The sequence below is a fragment of the Symsagittifera roscoffensis genome, chromosome 2, assembly GCF_963678635.1.
Source record: "Symsagittifera roscoffensis chromosome 2, txSymRosc1.1, whole genome shotgun sequence".
Lineage (NCBI taxonomy): Eukaryota > Metazoa > Xenacoelomorpha > Acoela > Convolutidae > Symsagittifera > Symsagittifera roscoffensis.
In genome coordinates, this window is record NC_087063.1 from 10,902,533 (window position 1) to 10,921,568 (window position 19,036).

Sequence of the window (19,036 nt, forward strand, 5' to 3'; positions counted from 1 at the left end):
AAACTTCATTTTTTTGCCAAAAAGTATTTCATCAAAAAATCTCTCAGAAAAATTAAAGGGCAGCCGGTACATTCAGGGCTTTGCCCTGGTACAAAAAGTCTTATTTAGCTTCATTGATTTAGTGTAAGATGGACAGATCTGCATTAATGGTTTCTGCTTGAATTAAAACTCTCTATTTTAACACACTAATGAGTTTTTATTCCGACTTTCGAAGCAAAATGAGTTTTGTGTATGTCAGGGCTGGTTTGTTTATTGAGACAATTTTAAGCAAAATTGATTGCGTATGGGCTTTGATTCAGATATCTTGTGATTGTCAAGCGACTATGCTTACACTTGACTAAAACGTGGATTTGCTGCTGGAATAATGTTTTGATTGTTTGTGTCAGTACGCGAATTTTCATGCGTTGGAAATATCAAAATCGTTCCGAATTGAATTTAGGCAAGCTAATTGTCTTATTAGTTTATAAACTACTCATATTTGAACACTTTGATTCTGTTAGCCTAAATTTTGTAGTTTGTCATTATTTCATATACCAAAAACGATTTGAGACCAATCAATGGGCAGTTGTAACATGCCCTGATACGAGCACTCTTGTCTGAAGTTAATTAGCTTACATTGATCTATAAAATCATTTTCTAAACCGAGGTTAAAATATTGTAAAAAGTTTTTTTGGGGAACTTTAATCAGCATCAAATTCTTTTATATTCAATGAGTTTCAATTTTACTTTCAAGGTACTGCATTTACTCTTTTAACCATATTATTTTTCGCTAACATATAAAAAAAACTCATGTAGCAAATTTTTTTTTTTAAATTGCAAAAAAAATTCTGAAATGATTTTATAAATTAAAATCCACCAAATTAGATATTACGCTGCAAAAATGGGAAAGTTTACCAAAGCATTTTATAATCGCACCGTTAGATTTGGCCTTTCTCTAACTTCTGGGCAAATTAGTATGAAAAAGGAAAAACTCAGACCGGTTAACTTCGAAAGTCAGACTAACTTTGCGAATGAAGTGTATATTTAATGAATCTGAATCATGAGCATTTTGGCTTTTAATTGATACCAGACTTGAACAAATTAAAATCGGGTGTAAAAAAGACAAGATAATTCATAGTTCCTTCCCACCCCCTTGGGGGGATAGGGGTTGATCGGAACAAAAAAGGTTGTTTCTGATATCCTGTGAAGGGAAAAGATGTTAGCTATACGTTGTTGGAATAGATGGGTATTAGTTGGTTATCTACGCGCTCCTATGAATAAGCAGCGTGACCTCGTTTTTCCCCCAAACAGGAAATCGTCTGAGTCTTGTAGTTTCCTTCGTTTCCTACTTTCCATCTATGAAGTGAGGCTAGAGGTGTGACGGGTGTCTCAAAGGTTAAAACTGAATACGTGCTCTTTCAATCTATTCTTTTTTTCATTGTTTTTTTTGTTCCCATTCATAATAATCTGCAGATTATCTGTAGCTTATGGTCTATAGCTTATGCAGATGATCTATCGCTTATGATCTATAGCTTATGCATATGATCTATAGATTATGCATATGATCTATAGCTTATCTTTTGCAGATGATCGACAGCTTTTGGTTAGAAAAAAAATGTAAGGCTTTTTTCCTATCCCCCCTTCTTATTTTTACTGAAATTGAACACGAGGAAGTTTATTTAATGATTTTTCAAGTTTTAAACTGTTTTAAAGTGTCATCGTTAACATGTGAACAAATTTTTAAATGATTTTTCAACTGATGAGTTTTAAACTGTACTAAAGTGTCAGCGTTAACATGTGAACAAATTTTTAAATGATTTTTCAAGTTTTAAACCGTATTAAAAGGTGTCAGCGTTAACAGGTGAACAAATTTTTACAACATTTCTTTCATTGCTTATTGCTCTGTGAACAATTTCAGAAGAGCTTTTTTTAAAAAACTTTACAAGGGGTGAGTGGGAAACTGGAAAAGAGCTAGATATACTTTATGTAAACTTCATAATGGACACAGTTGTTCTCATACCTTCTGATAATTATTAAAATGCTTTTTTGCTATAAACGAACCCATTGTGTCTAAATATAGATCCATAATCAGGGATTTCTTAATAATTATCAAACTATTCATTTTATTTTAAAGAACTAAGTCTAAGAAATCGACATTAAACAAAAGGAACCTCTTTAATCAACCCTTCCTCTTTTTCGATAGGGGGAGAATCGTACTAAAGTTCACGTATGCTTAACCGATGAATTAGTTATTAACAGAGGAGGGAAAATTCGTTAATAATACCATGGGGGGAGGTCCGACAAAGTCTTTTTCTATGATGATGGGTTGTTTATCTACACCTTACGCAAAAAACACTGATGACGAGGGTTATAAAAATTAGCTGTAAAAAATGGTGCATATAGCATTTGCAGCTGCAATTTAAGGTCATCGCTTGAAAAGAGTGAGTTCATCAAACGAATTGAATGCAACAGACATGACTTGATTGATTATAAAAAAAAGAGGAAAGCTACATCAAATTGAAACCACAAGTAGATTGAGCACGTCAACAAATCGCTTCCTAAAATACGCTCAACTCAGTCTCTATGTGGGACAAAAATTGCTGAAGTCACCACACCTTTGGCACAATCCCTCCTGATCCATGCAAGCCATCCTATTTTACGTCAAACAAAAAAGCATCTATGGGCCACATAGTTATTTTACGCTCTTTAGGAGATGCAGGGGCGGATTTAGGATTTTCTCGAGTGAGGGGGGAATTGATTTTAAACTTTTTTGTCGAATATCTTGAGGGCTTTTTTTGATAGATCGACCAAATTGATTTAGCGAGCGCTCCCAGAACACTAAATAGACCATATTTTGACAATTTTTTTTGCGCCGCAAACAATTTTTTTGAAAAAACAGGCCAAACAAGCCACGCTCCCCTCAAAATCAGTGTCCACTTTGAAAAAATTCTAGGGTTGGCCGGTTTATGGGTGGTGAAGGGTTGGCATCCTTGAAGAGAGAAAACTTACCCCCTCTCCCTCATCCCCCCCCCCCCCAAAAAAAACTTAAAAAATTCTGTCAAAATGCATAGAAAATTAGAAACTAATTTTCGAGAAAATCTTAAAGTTGCTCGCCACTTAAAAGTTTAATTTGAATTAATAATTTAGTCATTTGTCTCTGAACGGTAAACTGGTTGTTATGAATTAGATTTTTGACCTGAATCACATCCAAAACTTCGCGTATTTCATTGGGAGTATCATTTTTCAGCTCAAATTTTGTATAGAATTGCCTAAAAAAGAAACAATTGTATATATTTTTCAGCACAGATTTCCGGAACAGTAAAAAAAGGTCAACTCTCTTTAAATAAAAAACCAAAGGATAGTAAAAATGACAAGGAAACAATTTATAAATAATTTTTCCATCAACTAATTTTATGAGAGGAAAGATGAAATCAATTTTGACAGCTAAATGCAATAATAGAAAAATAAAAATTTAATGGCTTTTTGAAAACTCAAAGCATGTGCATATATAATTTGAATGCTACAATTGTCATATGCTTGTTTTTTATTGAATACGCTTTATTCATTCAATAAAAACTACAGCCTTACGAAGGGAATTTTTTTCGGTTATTTTTTGAAACGAAATCTTGGTCTCCAAAAATTTTCTTATACACTAGAACTAACTTTCAACTTAATATGGCAATTTAAATAACCAGGTGCAAATAAATAAATAGCTAGTATTGCATCAATGGCCAGGATGGGGGTAAAAAAAGCTGACAGTTTTGTTTGCTGGTTGTAATAAGCACTAATTCGCGTGTGTTTAAGACAAGAATGTCGTGAATATTCGCATTGCTTTTTTACCAGTCTGATGTTTTGATGGCAAAAAATTTCGAAAATTTTTTCAAAGTGTAGTTTTTTGCCCTCAACACGCTATTTTATTGATATTTGATATATTATTAAAAATGATGTTTGCGTCTTTCATTATAAGCACAATTCTTGCAATTAATTCAATTAATTTTTGCCACATTAAGCAACAAGTCTTGTCGTATATTCTGAATATCAGATTAACTTAAAATAATCTAAAAAAACTTTTGATTTTGAAAAACTTTTTAAAAAATGGTTTATAAAATTTTGGCCTGTCAAAATCAAATCTTAGGTCGGTGAACTATCGAGTATTCCCTAAGTCAAACTGTTGTGAATGAAAACAAATGATGTTTCATCTTACTCTTTCAAATCCATAGATAAAGTCTTAAAAGTATTAAAAGAGCAATTAATATGAGCTCAAAATTAATGTGCATACAATAAAGTGCCTAGCACCTCCACATGGGAACGTGGATTTCACCATTAATATCAACACTGTAACTTCTTCTTTCAGAAATTGGCCCGGTCAGAAAAACCATCTAATCAAAAAGTTTCCTAAGGTGGCGGTTTTATTCTTGTTTATGTTGAGTTTACCTTCAAAAACTCTTTTTCAAATTTGCTTATATCATTGTCACCCTGCTGTTCAAATTCAACTTAAATTGTTGAATGCAATGCGCAATCATTGGCAAGCATGACTTCTTTTACGGCGTACAGTCATTTAGTAAGTCTTTTATGAATTGCAAAAGTCCAATGGACCGAGAAATAAACAGTGTGTTTAATCAAAGTTTTTTTCTTATTTTCCGAGAATAAATTGTTAAAAACAACATACTGCTTACGTTTCTCAATGTGTTACCTAAAAAGTTTACAACTCTACCTCATATACTTGAAGTTGTGTTTTTTACAATTTCCAAGAAAAAATTTGTGATCAACTGTGTCAACGGTTTTGTACGGTCTATTATAAACGATCGAAGTCAAAACTTTCTTTTAAATTCTCCACAATTTAAACTCTGAGATCCAAGATAGTGTCAACTGTGTTTTTCGTATTTCGGAATCTAAATTGACTTGATGTTAAGACATTACCTTTTCCAGAAAGTTGTTTTTCACAATTTTTAATCTATTTTTTCAAAGTTTGTCCCATAGTTCCTAGAAGAGGTACAGGTCAGTAACTACTACAATCTGGCGTTGTGCTAACTTTATAAATTGGTTGATCTTCAACAGTTTTAAATACTGAAGGAGAAAAAAATCTTTTTGTACATTTGCTTAAAAGACATCTCATAGCTCAGATGTAGTTCTTTTAACTTTTTTGATTGTAGGGTCAATTTGTTAGTAACTGTCAAAGTTATTTTCAACTTTCATGTTGCTAAAAAAAATTTTCGAATTTTTTCAGATGCTAGTTTTCAAAACGCTTGGTAATTTCATTCTCACGAAACTTTTTTTACATTTTGTGCTGATTTATGACTCTCGATAACTTCAAAGAGATAAATTCTAAAATTTTTACTTTCGGAAAGCTGTTTTCTGATCTCTTTGAATATTGTTTTTTTTTTTCAAATCACATGTTTTCAAACAACATTTGCAGTTATTTTACTTTATCTCTCATTGAGAAATTGGTAATGATTTAATGATTTTTCCAAATAAAATGGATAGCTATTAGAAACTTTTAAAAGCAATCATATCTTCGGAGCCATTTTTCAAACTCAAATTTTATTTTTTTTTGTTTTTTAGCTTGTTTTTGTCTTGGTCAGAAATGAAATCTTAAATTCTACTTCCTTGTTATCTGATAAAGAGTTATCGTGAACTATCACTATCGAATGAAATTTGTAAAAAAAAATACGTCTATTGTAGACTAGCTGCTTCTTGTTTAACATGTTCTTTTCTCTTCTGATAAAATTAGCCCAAAAAATTAGCAGGCATTTTTGGTGAAGTTTTTCGCCGCATTGTGTTTACTTAAAATGGTCAAGTTTAGCGTAAATTCGTTATATGAAGTAATTCCGCTTACAAGAAGAAAACCTCTGCCGTCTCTACATTGTTTTGCTGTTTTTCATGATTGGTAACATGATAGTTTGAAAAAAAAACCAAATTCTATATTCATTTTAAGCCATGTTTCTGTAAGAGCCTTATTTTGCAGTTTAACAGATTCAGTTTCCAGAAAGCTAAAATTTCCAGGAATACATGATTTTCCATCATTGATCAAATGTTTAACAAAAAACGTTATTAGGCCTTACCTTTTTCTCCTTTATCTGACCTTTTTCTAATGATGTTATGGCTCATACACATATCTAGTTTTTTATCGGTTAGTAATTTCAATAGCATTTTTTTTTGGTAATCTTAACATTCATAATATTATTAAAATGATTTGGTCGACAGATTACTGAGAATCGTAGTCTAATTCAAAAAATTCTTTTTTTCTTGTTATTTTGGTCACGTTTTGTTCATTGACACGATAGTTTTTATGCTCTTTCAAACCCCTCTCCCCGCTCAAAAAACTGCATGGATTTTTTTTTGTCGAAGATTATTTCTGAGTTGCAGCCGCTTTTTTCAAAAAAAAACAAAGACAGTTTTTGAAGTTTGAAGTTGTTCACCAAAAAATCACGTTTGGTGATATTTTCACTCTATGAATTTTTTAGAAATGGTCGGAAAATTTGGTGTATACAGTTTATAAAATGGTGAAATTTTTGGCAAATTCTCCGCACAAATTTGATTTCTTGACCCTTCCCCTTTTTGTTTTTTTATCTGTTTATTTTTCCATCTGCCCTGTTCTAATTAAGCTCACCTTAAGTCTCTCAGATTGTATTGTTAAAGGAAACAGGATTGAAGATGCAAGCTAACCATGCTTAGTACGTATACAGAGTGAGATGACGTATTTGTTTTGTTCCAATCAAATCAAATCCGATGTTGATTTTTGAATTTCAACCAGATTCACAAATTGATGAACTACTAGGGGTACATTTAGTCCTCGGGGAATTGAAGAATTGAAAAACGAAGAAGAGGATACCATCTGGACTCTTGACTTTTTTATAATAAATTACTCCCTATATTCGTCCGACTTTAACCACATCTCAACTGTGAAAATAGGTCATATTATAAAACGTTTTGCTGCCGGAGGCCTAATCAAGTTCAACTCTGACTTAGCCACTTAGCATTTCAATTTCTGTGTCATTCTGGTATCGCCTTATGCAACTCATGATGATTTTGCCGTAGCATCAAAGGAACTGGCCGAGCTGTTCCGCGGACCAAGTTAACATCCTCCTGTACATGCAGCGCTTAGCAAATTTAATGCGAGTTAAAGGCTGGGGTGGAAGATCTTAACTTGGTCTATCTGGGGGGAGGGGGGGGGGGGGGAGCAGGATGTTAACTTGATCCTGTTCCGCTCATGTTTCGACCAAACTCGATCTGAGAAGTTTTTGCTTAACAAATTTTTGGTTGAAACTGGTCAAGTCGAATAAAATGAAGTAGTTTTGTTTCGGAGTTTCGATCAAGTCGTCAAGTAAAGTAGTATTTTTGCGGTCGAATATAGTCATTTTTATGTCGAGTGCAGACAAAAAATTTTTGTTGCAGTAAGTTCCGTCAAAACATAGTCAGTCTGGGTTGACAGAAAATGCTGGTCATACAAAACTCATTTGTGGAAAAATTTCTTATTTTTCCATAATGTTTTATAGAAGAAAATAATGTATAAAAATAGCATGAGTAGCATTTTTACATTAATAGGACTGTATGACTAGCATTTTTTCCATTAATGAAATTGTATGATTCGCAATTCTTTTATGAATGGAATTGTTTGACAAGAGTTTTTTTCATTGATTGCCATATAATTTTTTTGAGTGATTCGCTTTGTATCAATGTTTGTGTTCCGCCCTGAAACACAAGAAACCAGGGGCGGATTTAGGGAGGGGGTGGGGGGGCGGACGCCCCCCCCCCCCCCCCCTCAGGGATTCGACCCCCTGCCGACCCAAAGGGTCCCCCCTTTGATACTTTTTCAGAAATCCATTTTTGGCGGACAGACCCTAAAATTTTTCTAAAGGCGCCTTTGGCGCCAATATATAGTAACTTTGAGGGGGAGCGCGCGCCAAAAAAAAAGCAATTTTTTTTGTCAAAATTTTTCAAAAAGTGCCCAAAAACGGCTTCTTTTTACTGTTTTTTCAAAAATTTGCCTGCGGCGCACAAAATTTTGCCAAAATAGGCGCAAAACAGTGCTTTGGGAGAGCTCGAAAAATCAATTTGGTCGACCTAAAAAAAAAAAAAAAGGTCGTCAAAATTTTGGAAATTTTTTCGAAAATCCGCCCCCCCCCTCGAGAAAATCCTAGATCCGCCCCATCAAGAAACCAAAAGTTTTCTCAGTTGAGAAACCCAATAGGTTCAACGGTGGCAAAATCGCTGATTAAACTAAGTATTTGAGATTTGCCAAGTAAATTAATCTGCTGAAGTTCACGCTGCAGTTTACCCGGGTTGACCTCCATACACCGAAAATGCTTATCATACAATTCCATACATCAAGTGTGTGGGAAAATGCTTGTCATACAATTTTCATACAATTTCTAAAAATGGTTGAAAACTGGTATAAACTCGTTTCTGTGGCTGTTTGATTCTAATAAAACAGTCTGGTGATAAAAACTGAGGTTTTCGTTTTTTGAAAAAAAAAATGCTTATCATACAATTCCCATATATGGAAAGTGTATGACTGGCATTTTTTTGATGGCGACACAAAGTAATTTTGAAAATTTGGCCCAAAAATTTTTTGTTCTGTTTCAACCGCAAATCGAATTTCGTACGCAAACAAACATTTTTCAAAAAATTTTTTTTGCATGCAATATTGAATTATTTGTGTGCATAACGTAGTCCAGGATACGATAAAATTGGCTTTTATTTTCGTTTCACTTATATACTTTTTTCAAAAACGCGGAAAATTCCTATTTCTTCTGTATGGGCTGTTAATGTATGCCTTGATCAATGTCTCATAATATGAAAATTCAAAAATTTAAAATAATCATCATTAAAAAATTCTGCGAAAAAATAAATGTTTGTTACTTTTGTTATATCAATTGTAAAAGACAGACACTTTCAGGTCGTTTTCTATGCATTGTCAATGCAAGACCGGCCAACTTTTGGTGTTTTGAGTAACCAAGGTCTTTGTCACTTGTGTTCGGTTGCAACTACAACCGAAAATTTTTCGGAAACTAAATTTAGAAAGAAAACATTAAAATTTTTGATTTATAGAAAAACACACTATCATACAGTTTTCATATATGGAAAAATGCTTATCATAGAGTTTTCATACAATTTTCTGTACGTATGGAATTGTATGAAATTGTATGACAAGAAGTTTCTCATAAATGGAAATTATATGATAAGAAGTTTTGGTCAACCCGGGTAAGAAAAAATATAGTAGTGTTTTAAAGTAGTCTATGAGGCCTCTATTTTGAATTTTTCTAAAAACGGGAAAAAATGCAGACATCAGAGAAAATTTTAGTAATTTTTGAGATTCTTCTGCGTTAGAAAAAAGCATGCCTGGACTAAGATATAGGCAAAACTTTGAGACATTTTTGCAGACCAAAAAAAAATCTTTTTTTTTCGGAAAATGTTTGTGAGTATGTTATTCATAAATCTGGATTAAGGACTGAAATGAGAACAATTTTTTTTTCTATTTTGGAATTATTTTATGGAAAAAACGATTATCATACAATTCTCATAAATCAAACTTGTAAGATAAGCATATTTTCAAAGTAATTAAAAACCAAAATTTTGACAAAACAATGGCTCTCATTTCAACAACAAAAAAACGCGATAAGTTCATTCAAAAAACTTGAAAACAAATTCGCAGGGTATCACAATTTTTGTTCGTATGGAAAAATGCTTGTCATACAGTTTCCATATTTGGAAAATGTATGATTAACATTTTTTTATAGGTTCCTCTGATGGAATTGTATTAAGTATTTTTTTGTAATGATAAGTCAACCAGGGAGTTTGAGTTGAGCCTATCAATACATGATCACTGTAGACCGAAATGGTGGAAACAGGCAATTTTGAAAAACTCGGCCCCTATAGGGGGCAAACGCGCGATCCATTTCGTGCTGCTCCTAATTGCATTTTTTTGACCAAAATAAATCAATGATTCGATCATGATGAAGTGATAAATCTGAAACGTGAAACGATTCCTTTTTGGTAAACCAATCATCTCCTAAAGAGTGGTGCGAAATAACCATGTGGCCAATAAATGCTTTTTGTTTGACTTATAGACGCAAGTATCCAATTTAATAATGACAAGGGATATGCTTCTATGTGAAGATTATTAAGATTATTAAGATTATGAAAAACAGATCTAAAAGTGATCTGTTTCAGACAATTTTTGAAGATTGGTTGCTAGATTGTTGAAACCTACTAGATTGGCTGACATCCAAATATTTTTTACGTATTGTTTTTTCTTCTTCATCAGACTAATAAATGAATAAAAAACCGCATAGAAAAATCCCGGGCCCCTATTTTAACCAAAGAATTTAAAAATGAAAAAAATGAAAAAAGTATTGTGAGAAAAAATTGATTTTCTAATAGGTTTGTCTTTTCTTTGCCATTTCTGCGCCATATGCGCAAAATTTGTCTTGTCCATAAATTGTTCAATTTTCCGTAGCTTACTTCTTTTGGTCGCGGAAATGTTTTCCGCTCCATTTTGAATCTGTTCAAGTTCGAAAATGCTTAGAAAAAATAAACGATAATCTCCGCAGACAAATAATATTAACTGGCGTTGAATTTGGCTCCTAATTGGCAGGTAACTTCCTGGATTTCTAAAATATGTGCTTAACCATTGTTTTCTGGAGACAAAGCCTCCATGTTTATTTCGCGTATTCTTTTTTTCTTCCGGTTTCGCATTTTCCTACTTTCTAAAAATGTTTATTACGATAGTTTATTTCGCATTCGCCTAAAATCTGAATGATTGAAAAATATATCAGAATAATCATCATAACAATCTTGGTAAAACAGAGACTGCTCGTATATCAGGGCAAAGCCCTGAATGTTCCGACTGTCCCCTGATTCTTATCGAATAGTTTTTGGGAAAAGAAAATACCGAAAACCTGTACATTTTGGACAATATCAAACTGGAAAACTTTGAGTCGTTCGAAATTAATACGGTCAATTAGCTAGCCTCATTGTTCCGACTTTCGATACGAAAGTAACGGAATATTTGTGCTCGGGGTGGGTTTTTTTTTTCTTCAGACAAATTTCGGCTTTTTAACTAGCATTTTTGACGGAATTTTTTTTTTATCATTCGAAAGGTATTGTTGTCCTGAGCTTAAATTTGAAACGATATTTTACCTGTGATCATTTTTCGTAAAGTTATGGGGGTTTAAAGACAGCCATTTTGGCCAATTTGGGAAAATTAACGCGCGATGTATTTCGCGCTATAAACGCGTAAGCGAGATTTAATCCGTCTTAGAAATCGTTCCAAATTGGTTCAAGGAAGTTTATATGCCATAATTGATTTGTTAATAGGAGCAAAATATATCACTTAGAACTTATTATGACGTGTGGGGGGATGACTTTTTTAAAAAAAAAACTTTCAAATTTAAAAAAAAAAAAATCATTTTTTTTTTATTATATTTTTTTTGTTATTACTGCTCCATAAAACTTAAAAGACAGTCGGAAAATTCAGGGCTTCGCCCTGATACGAGCAGTCTTGTTTCAATTTGGAACTATTTTGTTGAGCGGGATAAATTGCCGCGCATAAGTAATTCGAGTTACCCTCTTAGCATTATCAAAAAACTCTTCAAACCGCGCATAATGTAGTCCAGAACATGGCAAAATTGGCAATTTTCATACCCCCAGAACTTTTCAATTAATAATCCGAGGTAAAAAAAATCGTTTCATATTTGAACTCAGGAAGTCAATATCTTCAATATGGTATAAAAATTTTTGTTGAAAATTATTATTTCGATCTGTGAAAAAACCACACCGAGCATAAATATTCCGTTTTATTCGAAAGTCGGAACAAAAACAAACAAAACTAACAAGACTGCTCGTATCAGGGCAAATCACTGAATGTTACGACTTCCTTTTAAGGTTTATGGAGCAGTGATAATATAAACAAAGAAATGTAATAAAAATCATGAAAGTTTTTTTCTTCTAAAACTTGAATTTTTTTAATAAAAATCATCCCCACACGCCATATAAAGTACAAAAGAATATATTTCGCTCCTTTTAACAAATCAATTATGGTAAATAAGCCTCATTCGACCAATTGTGAACGATTTCTAAGATTGAATCTACGCTTACGCATTAAATGCGCGAAATATATCGCACGTTAAATGTCCCAAATTGGCCAAAATGACAATCTTTAAACCCACATAACGTTACTAAAGTGATCACAGGTGAAATAACTTTTCAAGTTCAATCTCAGAACAACAAAAACTTTTGAAGGATATTAAAAAATTCGTCAACGTGGCTGGTTAAAAAGTCAAAAGATGTCTGAAGAAAAAAACCCACCCCGAGCACAAATATTTCGGTTACTTTCGTATCGAAAGTAACCACAATAATGATTATACTATTAATCACAAGAGCAACCATAATCATGAAACTTTAGCATCGTCATTCCGAAAACGAAGGCCTCCAAAATTTGAGGTTTTCACAACTTAAAAGAGACAGTTATCTTAAAAAAGTAAGAAGAAATGGGTTCTAAAGTTTGACTACTACAAGTGTGATGGTTTTTCAACAATTTGGTTTAAAAATCAAAACAGCTGAGTTCCACAATTGCTGGATTGGCATGGTCATACTTACTGATGTTTTTCAAGTTGATGTTTTTCTTAAAAAAATTCTAAACAAAAAATAGAAACTGGGCATATTCAACACAAATAGTCAAACAGGCTATTTGGAAAGCAGCTTCTGTAAAAAAGAACAACAAAAAGAAAAAAATACAAAGTTTCAAACTTCAAAATTTTTTCTAATTTTTTTGCAGAATTTTTTTCAGTTTTCGAAGTTTTTGATTCCCAAAATGCCGCTAAAACTCCAAAAACTAACTTTATTCAAGTAAAATTAATTAACTTTCACGGCTAACCTTAAGCTTAAAAAAAGCATTGCAAGCCTGCAGGCTGATCCTATTAGCTCGAAATCGGACCGAAAATTAAATTCTTGAAATCGCTTATTTTTGACACTGGCACAAAATTTTCAAATATTTTAATTGGCGTTCGAATTACGACTGAAAGGGTTTACTGTGCGAAATTTTGATCCAATCCGATAACTTTTTGTGATACCTGACTTTGCATTGAAAACTTAAAGAAAAAGAAAACTAAAACACAGCCGAATACAAAGTTCCTCCGCATTTTTAAAATGGTCGGAACGAAAAGCTATGGCGAGATTACAAAAATTCCTGAAACCTAGAAGTTAGTAACTTTTTAAAACTCGATCAAAACAGATGAAATAGAAGATGATCGATCATATTTCACTTCATTGGACTAATTGTTTCAAGGAAGAGGCAACTAAATCATGGGAAAAAGTGGGGTTTTTTTCACGGCCCCATTTTTTGTGGTGTTGAAACGAGTTTTAAATTTATTTATTTGATTAAGTGCTGTCACAATGTTTAAAGCTTAGCCCTAACGGCTAGTATAGTCTACTTTGGGTTTTTATTTTGTTCAAGCATTTTAGGTAGTCGAAATATTTAAAGAATTTAAAGTTTTTAAATAATAGTTTTTAGTAGAATTTCTAACTGGGGCGGATCTTGGATTTTCTCTAAGCGGGAGGGGAGGACTTTCAAAAAAATGGAAAACTTTTAAACTTTGTTCTGTTTTTTAAGTCGATGAAATTGATTTTTTGAGCTCTCCCCAGTCACTTTAAAGACCCCATTTTGACCAAATTTTCTATGCCGCAGGCAGATTTTTGAAAAAAAAAACAGACCAAAAAGGCGTTTTTAGACACTTTTGTAAATTTTTGACCAAAAACAGCGGTTTCTCGGCGCGCGCTTCCCCCTCAAAATTGAATCCTTTTGGCGCCAACGGCGCCTTCAAAAAAACTTTTGGGTCAGCCAGCCAAAATTGGATATCTCAAAACAGTACAAAGCAGGACCCTTTGGGTCGGCAGGGAGTCGAATTGCTGAGGTGGTCGAACCCCCCTAAATCCGCTGGTAATCATATGTACCAGCATTATACTTGTAATTGGAGTTTTGCTCTTTAGAGGACAAAGCAAAACTAATTGCTTGTTCCGACTTCCTTTTAACGTTTATGAAGCAGTGAATTGATTTCGCTCCAATTAACAAATCAATTATGGCAAATAAGCTTCATTCAACCAATTGGGAACGATTTCTAAGACAAATTAAACCTCCGCTTCTTACGCATTAATAGCGCGAAATATATCGAGCGTTAACTGTTCCAAACTGGCCAAAATGACAATCTTTAAACCCCATAACATTACGAAAAAGGATCACAGGTGAAATTTTTTTTCAAATTTAATCTCAGGACAACAAAACTTTTTGAAGGATATTTAAAAAATTCTGTCAATGTGGCTGGTTAAAAAGTCGAAAGTTGTCAGAAGTATAAAAAACTCACACCGAGCACAAATATTCCGTTACTTTCGTACCGAAAGTCAGAACAGTAATGATTATACTATTAATCACAAGAGCAAACAAAACCATAAAATTTTAGCATCGTCATTCCAAAAACAAAGACTTCCAAAATTTGAGTTTTTCACAACTAAAGAGAGATATTTTTGTTGAAAAAATACGAAAAAATGGGTTCTAAAATATAAAAATTTGACTTCTACAAATGTGATGGCTTTTCAACAATTTGGTTTAAAAATCAAAACAGCTGAGGTCCAGACTTCCTGAATTGGCATAGTCATACTTGTTGATGTTTTTCACGTTGATGTTTTTCAAGTTGATGTTTTTCTTAAAAAGTTTTCAGCCAAAAAATAGAAACTAGGCATATTCAACAAAAATAGTCAAACAGGCTATTTGCAAAGAAGTTTCCGTAAAAAAAGAACGAAAAAAAAATGAAAAAAAAAATACAAAATTTCAAACTTCAAAAATTTTTCTAATTTTAAAATTTTTGATTCCCAAAATGCCGCTAAAACTCCAAAAACTAACTTAACTAAAAACAATTAAACTTTCACGGCTAAAGTTAAGCTTAAAAAAGCATTGCACGCCTGCACGCTGATCTTATTAGCTCGAAGTTAGACCAAATTGATTTTCTGAGCTCTACCCATTCACTATAAAGCCCCCCATTTTGACCAAATTTTGTGCGCCGCAGGCAAAATTTTGAAAAAACAGTCCAAAAGGCATTTTTAGACTCTTTTGTACATTTTTGACAAAAACCGCGGATTCTCGGCGCGCGCTTCCCCCTCAAATTAGTATCTTTTGGCGACAACAGTGCCTTCAGAAAAATTTTAGGGTCAGTCAGCCAAAAATGTATATCTCAAAGTACTACAAAAAGGAGGCCTTTTGGGTCGAGTCCCTGGGAAGGGGCGTTGATCCCCCCACCCTCTCCTTAATCCGCTAGTGAATTTTATTACAATCTGAAAGATAATGATATTTCGAGCTCAAACTAAAAATATTTTTCACTTGTATTTTTTTTGTCACATTAATCAGACTTTGCGCAAAATTTTCGGTTTTATATTAACTCGTTAACAATCCAGCCTAGAAACCGTTCTTAATTCAGTTGAGCCTCGCTGATTGATTCACATACTATTTAATGTTTGCAAAAAAAAACATTGTTTGGGGGTTGAGAAAAAGTTTTTTTTAGAAATTGTAAGCCTAAATTTTCTTTAGACAACACCGTGAAGTACACTAGGAACACTTAATTTTTTGCCCTGATGCAAAAAATCTTGCAATTGAATATACAAAAGCATGTCTGCTCAGCCGTTCGATGCTCAAAATAGCAATGCGGAAATTAAAGATTTAAGGATGACTTGATCCACCGTCGGATACTTTTCATTTCCAATTAGTGTGACCTTTGCTTTTCTTCTTCCAGCTAACCGATGGTTTTAAGGTATAATCAGTTTAATCTCTTCATCAAAAAGTACTAGATACTAAAATACCTTCTTTTTCTCTTTCGATGTTTTTTTTTATCTATGTATTAAAATAGGCGTATATTAATTCTAATTCACACGAAATAAGTGGTGAACTAATTATTCCTCCTAAAGATATTAGAGCCCTTGATTTTAGTGAAATTTGCTAATTTGTAATTGGCTGGCACATGAATTTTGGTCAAGATTTTTGGGATGCTCCTGGTAATCTAATAGCAGGCCATGTAATCTATTAGCAATCTAACAGTAGACCGCAAAAAATCCGTGTTTTCAATAGTTGTTACGTAAAGAAACAACGTTACTCGAACGACCTCCCTCCCCCCCCCCCCCCCCCCAAAAAATAAAATCAAGTTTCAGCCCAGCAAATGTGGTTGGTCATAATCATTTTGTTCCTGGGAGGACGTTCTAAGGGGGAACACCAATTGTTTTCTGGCAAGATATTGTCTCTTGAACCCACCTTCATAACAGCAAATTAATTATTCCCGACATAACAAAACAAACTTGGTAATTCCTAGGAGTTGGGAGGGATTTACTTGCGGTTCTTTTCAGCTTCAAGCCGGAAATGGGACCATGATTTCCCAAACGCGAAGGTTATCAATACGTCTGATTACATTAAAAATTCAAATTTGAGTCGCAAAAACGAGCTTCGCTCAACGAAATAACTCTGGAATGTGAGAAAATAATAGGAACGGACTATGCATAATGATACCTTTCCCCCTGATAAATTTTCATAGATCCTCTGCTTATCGCCGAAACATGAATTATTATTTATTTATTAAACTTGCCTGAAACTTAAGCAATCAAAGTAGCACTTTTAAAGTAACTTAGGTTTTAATCAGAAGCACATCAAACGAATCACGATGAAAGATGCATTTTTTCAGTTTTTCCTTCTTATCATGTTTGGAAAACGACAATGAGATTAGATTTTCCGGCTAAACCTTTTCCAGTCATCTTTGATTTTGGTTGAAATTGCTTTTTAAGGCTATTTGAATTGACTTATACCGTTGTAATCAGTAGCATATTGGACTGGCCTCATGTATTCGACTACCTAGCCGCCCGAAGGGTCCTCCTTTGGTACTTTTGAACGATTTCCGTTTTAGCTGAGCGACCCTAAAGTTTCCTTGACGGAGTCAGTGCCAATATATACTAACTTTGAGGGGGCAGCACGCGCCAAAAAACAACATTTTGTTCAGAACTTTCTAGAAACTCTCAAATGGCGTATTTAAAAACTCTCTAACCGCGCAGAAAAACTGTCTCTAAATAGGATCTTTATAGCTTTTTGGAAGAGCTCGGAAAGTATTTTGGTCAACCAAGAAAAAAGGAATCAACAAAAAATTTTTGAAAATCCTTTATCCGGGCTTGATTGGAAATTGATACTAAAAAATATGTAAAAGTGAATGAATGAATGTATTTTAACAATTTTCCTTGCATAAATGTTGCCGTTTTAACTTTCTTAGACTAATTTATTTAAGTGGCACAGAGCTGTCTGATCTAGCCGGTATAAGTCTGTCACAAGTTTTTCAGATGAATTCCAAGTTCTTAGACCTAATGGATTTTTTTATCCAGTCACGGCGGGCAGCTATTGCAAAAGCTAGTGTAAATGCTGGTATTTGCAGGACAAGTATAGCTCCCAAACAGGATGAAAAAAAATTGAGCTATTACTTTTTGTTTCTTCCGACCATATATGGGAAGGGAACTTTGGTTTCAGGTATAATTTTTTTCACACGAAATCAAGTGCCCAAAGAAGTTGCGTTATTATAGAGACCTTTCAACTGTGCATTGAACTCCAATGAAAAATCCCAGAAAAACTGTCTCAATTTCGACACAAACCTGCTTAAAAATATTGGCTTTTCTGGTTAATTTAGAGCATGAGGGTTGCAAAAGTAATGATGAAACAAAAACGTTTGATAAGTTTATATAGTTTTAATGAATTTGAATATACGTTTGGGTCAATTTTTATTTTTTTGAATTGTGTTTTCTACAATGAGAAATAGCCGAAAAAACGTGACAGTTAATTGCTTCAGGTGCAAACTGTGAGAAAACCGACCCCTGCAGGACCTCACCGAAACCATGTCTTCACGGGGGCAAATGCGTGCCCCCCTCTCCCTCTTCGGGGGCAAGGGGGAGGAGTTTCGAGTGTGAATGCCCGCGAGGCTTCAGGGGGGACATTTGTGAGTCGAAGGACGGATGTGCCGACGATCCATGTGAGAACGGAGCCGAATGCGTGAACGCGTTGAATGGGGAAGCCACTTGCACTTGTGCCGAGAATACTTATGGAAAATTCTGTCAATACCGGTAAGAGCGACACGACAAGTTCATCTCGTTGATCTATCATCACATTGAACGGCATATTTGTCCCACTTGAAAGGCTAATATTCAGCTGAACACTTTTTAAAAATTCAAGTGAAGTTAACTAATAGCTGAAGCTTTCAAAAAATTCAAGGAAAATAGTAAAAATTTAAGACATTGTTTGAAGTCTTGAAATTGACAACACCTCACCTCCCCCCATCCACCCACCCACCCACCCACACAAACACACACACACACACACACACACACACACACACACACACACAAACACACAAACACACATCATCATCAAGAAAATGCTGATCCAACACGGTGTTAATCCCTAAGATGCAACCTTTGCTGTGAAATGCTTCCTGTAAACCGGTGATAAGGTGAACATCGTCTCTGTTTTTCACTGAAGAATTTTTAGTTTTTAGGCCAACCGTTTTTTTATAATATAATTTTTTGACCTAGAAGTGAGACTTTATTTATTTTTAGCCTAAAAGGATTCTTTTTCAATCTAAAATGGAATTAATCAAAACATTTTATGAAGTTCTGTACAAAAAAGGATATTAGTACGGTGTTATAAAAAGATTATCTCGTATGCTGACCATTTCCCCTCGTGAACAAAATAATCAAAAAAGATTGACAATGAGGTCATATATCTGTAGGAGTAATAATGGGAAAATCTATAATCACAGGGATTGCTCAGATCATTACAGCGAAAAGTAATTAAGACTTATTCATGATATATTTTTTATATATTTTTAGCAGTGAGCTTAGGCATTGCAATTTTTAAATCCCTAACAAAAACATCAGTTTGGTAATTTTAGGGGTTTTTAAATGAAAGTTTTGGAAAAATTTCCTTTCATGCGAATGTCTCAGCATGACTAAGCTTAAATAAACAAAGCATCATGAGAAAAAAAACAACAAT

At 33.8% G+C, this 19,036-nt stretch overlaps 1 protein-coding gene across 1 annotated transcript in view; it reads left to right on the forward strand.

Moving 5' to 3' along the window:
- Positions 1 to 19,036, forward strand: part of LOC134839684 (neurogenic locus notch homolog protein 1-like) — a 156,576-nt gene that overhangs the window by 116,845 nt on the left and 20,695 nt on the right. The window contains exon 8 of the mRNA XM_063855306.1: positions 17,838 to 18,108. Coding sequence (XP_063711376.1) covers positions 17,838 to 18,108 — 271 coding nt within the window. The remainder of the gene's footprint in view (positions 1 to 17,837; positions 18,109 to 19,036) is intronic.